This window comes from Pistacia vera, unplaced genomic scaffold (genome assembly GCF_008641045.1).
Source record: "Pistacia vera cultivar Batoury unplaced genomic scaffold, PisVer_v2 Contig1049, whole genome shotgun sequence".
NCBI lineage: Eukaryota > Viridiplantae > Streptophyta > Magnoliopsida > Sapindales > Anacardiaceae > Pistacia > Pistacia vera.
Window position 1 is genome coordinate 126,377 of NW_022195081.1, and position 3,699 is coordinate 130,075.

General features: G+C 38.0%; 1 protein-coding gene across 1 annotated transcript; it reads left to right on the forward strand.

Moving 5' to 3' along the window:
* The first annotated feature begins 353 nt into the window (after positions 1 to 353).
* LOC116127659 (zinc finger BED domain-containing protein RICESLEEPER 2-like) lies at positions 354 to 2,054 on the forward strand. The gene has a single exon (XM_031413297.1). It carries the CDS (start codon positions 354 to 356, stop codon positions 2,052 to 2,054), a length of 1,701 nt encoding a protein of 566 aa, XP_031269157.1.
* The last annotated feature ends 1,645 nt before the right edge of the window (positions 2,055 to 3,699 follow it).

A 3,699-nucleotide genomic window follows, 5' to 3' on the forward strand; every position in this document is an offset into this window, starting at 1 on the left:
GTTTTGGATGTGGCTGTGGTTTCAGCAACGCAGCTGAAACACAGTCCCGCATCTGCACCAGCCACCGCTGTGTGCCAGCGCTTGCATGGCGCGTCGGGGGATTTAGTCAGCCACATCCAGTAGTAAAAAGTAATGGGATTCCACAGTTTTGAACCTAATATAAATTCAATACTATTTCAATAATCTATTTTATAATATTTTGAATTATTCTAACTTGATTGGGGTGCTTCTTTCAAAGATTCATAATTTCCTTTGTAGGACTACTTATACCTGCTCATCAATGGCTTGTTTGCATGCACGCATGTTAACAGGAAATCTCTCAGACTAGAGAACAAAATGCTCCAATTCATGAGATGGAGAATCCAGATTCGGAGTACTTGTCACGTCCTAAACGAAGAAAGTTGAGTTCAAAGGTTTGGAAGGAGTTCACAAAATATAAAGAAGATGGAAAAGAATGGGCAATATGTAAATATTGTGAGAGAATATTTGATGGTTCAAGCAAGAAAGGAACGACACACCTGAAAAATCATTTAGAAAGCTGCAAAAGTAAAAGAATTCCAGTGGGTGGAGCAGATAAGTCAATTGTTGGAGAATCAGTGATTGGTCAAGAACTGATTCATTTGGATCAGGTACGGGACATTATTAAATACGGGTTCTCCTCACTAAAACCCATAAGGGCCGAGGTAATCCATTTTTACAAAGAAGAGAAAGAAAAACTCAGCAAATATTTAGTGAACATCCCCCGTCGTTTTAGTTTAAAAATTGAACCATTTGACGAATCTGACAGCATTATGACGGAACTCCACTTTATTGATGACAGTTGGAGATTGAAGAAGAAGGTTATTAATTTTTCGTATGATAAACGTGATAGGAGTTTCTTAAAACTTAAAGACTTGCTTTTGGATTTGAGCATCGACAAGGATATGTGCTGTATGGTTACACCTATTGAGGAAGAGGATTGGGAACTTACTAAGATAAACAGCTGGCTTAATGAACGAAGTTCACTTCCTTTCGGTGGAAAATTACTGCCCATTAGTTGGTTAACCGAAAATCTCCGTATTGAGAATGGACCAAAGTGGATGGAGAACTTGCTTAAAAAGATAGAAAAGTCTTTTAAGTATGTCTTTGAGACACCGTCAAATAACGAAAAATTTCGAAGTGCATTGTACAAAGCTAAATCCATGGGCATCCAAATGACTACTTTTCACAGCCTTGTTCCACTTACGTGGCATAGTAAAGGATTTAAAACGCTTGAGAAAGCAGTGGCATTTAAAGAAGCCTTTTGTGTGCTGGAGCAAATTGATCCTGATTTCGAGTCGATAAATTTATCGAAACAGGAATGGGATGAGGCAATCGTGGCATTCGAGTGTGCGAAAGTGTTAAAAGATGTTGCCGAAAGCTTGTCAGAGAGCAAATACACCACTTCAAATGTGTACTTCCCAAAGGTTTGTTTCCTATATATGAAATTGCTTCAATGGGAAAAGGGTAACAATTTTTATGTTTCTGAAATAGCTTCGTATATAAGAGAAAAATATTTTAACAAATATTGGAGCACTTTTGAATTGGCTCTTGTAATTGCTATAGTTCTTGATCCACGATTCAAATTAGATATTGTAGAATGCTGGTACAAGGATATCTATGGCTATGATGAAGCCAAGAGACACTTTAAGGAGATCACTGATGATGTTAAAACTGTTTACTTTAAATATGCAAAGGGTCCTACAATGTTCGATGCCATGGGGAGGCCATGCTCATCTTCACAAAATACATCTGCACAGCAAGAACTTGATCACTATTTAAAGGAACCTAAATTTCCATCCATTGAAGAGTTTGATATACTAGCTTGGTGGTGCGACAACTCTGCAAATTTTCCAACACTCGCAAGGATGGCAAGTGATTTCTTAGCAATACCTATTTCTAATACTGGGATTTCAGATCCTCCTAGCTTGAAGGTTGAATTTCAAAATATTTTTTATTCTAAGAGCCTTGATGTTGAGATTAGAAATGCTTTGATATGCGCAAAAAGTTGGTTGGAAAGTCCTCAAAAGAATTAATTAAGTTTTTCCTTTTCTCCTTTTATTTCTATGTTGTACATGCAAATGAGGGAAATAAATATTAATTTGAAAGTTTAAAGTTATATACTCAATCTCTCTCATAACGTTTTGAATTTTTTAAAATTTGTGTCTGGAGACATGTTGATGTTGCATTGACTAAACGAGGGGATGGATGGGTAGGGACCAACGTCAGCTTGTCCCCTAGCATTGGTGTCGAGGCAGTTGATTATTTTACGAGCTCAAAAGTGATAGAGCTTGAGATGGATGGTATTCCAATTGTTGTGGATGTCGCGGCTATCTTGTGCTTGTAGTTTGTAAACTCCTTGACCAATGATCTTGATTATTTTATAGGGGCCTTCCAAGGTCGAGCCGAGTTTGCAACCGCCTGTTTGGTTTGTGTTCTATAAGGCATCTCACAGTACCTAGTGGTTGAATTTGAAGACTCTCGTTTTGACGTTTTTATTGTAATGTTGAGCAACCTTTTACTAGTAAGATGTCATCCATAGAAGGCCTTGATCTTAGAGCTCGTCAATAGTGTCGAGGTTGTGGCAGATTTATTGTTTATTGGAATCTTCATTCTGCCATTGATACCTCACTATTGGTAATTTGGTTTTAGCTGGGATCACGACTTCAGAGCCGTAAGCCAGCGAGAAGGGGTTTTCGCCAGTTGATGTCTATGCAGTGGTTTGATAGGACCACAGTACACCTGGTAGCTCATCTGCTCACACTCTGTTAACTTGGTAGCTCATCTGCTCACACTCCTTTAGCTTTTTTGAGTTGCTTCTTCAAGGTACTAATGATCGTCTTATAGAAAGACTAAGCTTGATCGTTTTCTTAAGGGTAGCGCGATGTTGAAAACATAGCTTGATTCCCCATTCTTTGCAAAAGTATTGGAATTCGAAGCTAATGAACTACGAGCCATTATCGGTGATGATCTCTTTTGCCATACCAAACTAGCAAATGATGTTTTTCTAGATGAAGTTTTTTTCCTTTGCGATCTCAAACTTAGGAGAATGTTTCAGCCTCAATCCACTTCATGAAGTAATCAGTTACTACGAGCATGTAATCCCGTTGTCCTAGTGTAAAACCCCTCCCTAGCTGGGTATTTCCTAGGTATCCCTTGGCCATTGAGAACCTAGGAAACGCACGTTTAGGAAAGAAATTTATTTTAAAATCCTATTTAAAGAATAAACTTATAGTTTAAAAACATATATATATATATATATATTTTAAACTATAATAAGTTCATTGTACAAGTCAAATCATATAGTTGCCTTTCTTGGAGTAAATTATGAAATTCATAGTAATACTTACTAGAACATACACACTTTTGCAATTTTTACTGGCAATTTGATTTTCTTTATTAACACAAATATATATATTCCATTATAACTAGGGATGAGACACGAGCCGAGTAGCTCGCGAGCTACTCGAGCTCGGCTCGTCGTAAGCTCAAGTTCGACTCGAAACCAGTCGAGTCGAGCTCGAGCTCGAGCAGCTCGTGAACAGTAACGAGCCGAGTTCAATCCAAGCTGAGCTCGGCTCGTCGAGCTTGCGAGCTTAAACAAGCTTTGGGGGTCAATTTGCAAAATTTCAAAAGTTTTATTTTAAAGTTGTTAAAATTACAAACAACGCCCATGACCCA

Excerpts from the sequence above, each read along its gene's own strand:
- LOC116127659 (XM_031413297.1), top strand. The coding sequence starts at position 354 with ATGGAGAATCCAGATTCGGAGTACTTGTCACGTCCTAAACGAAGAAAG.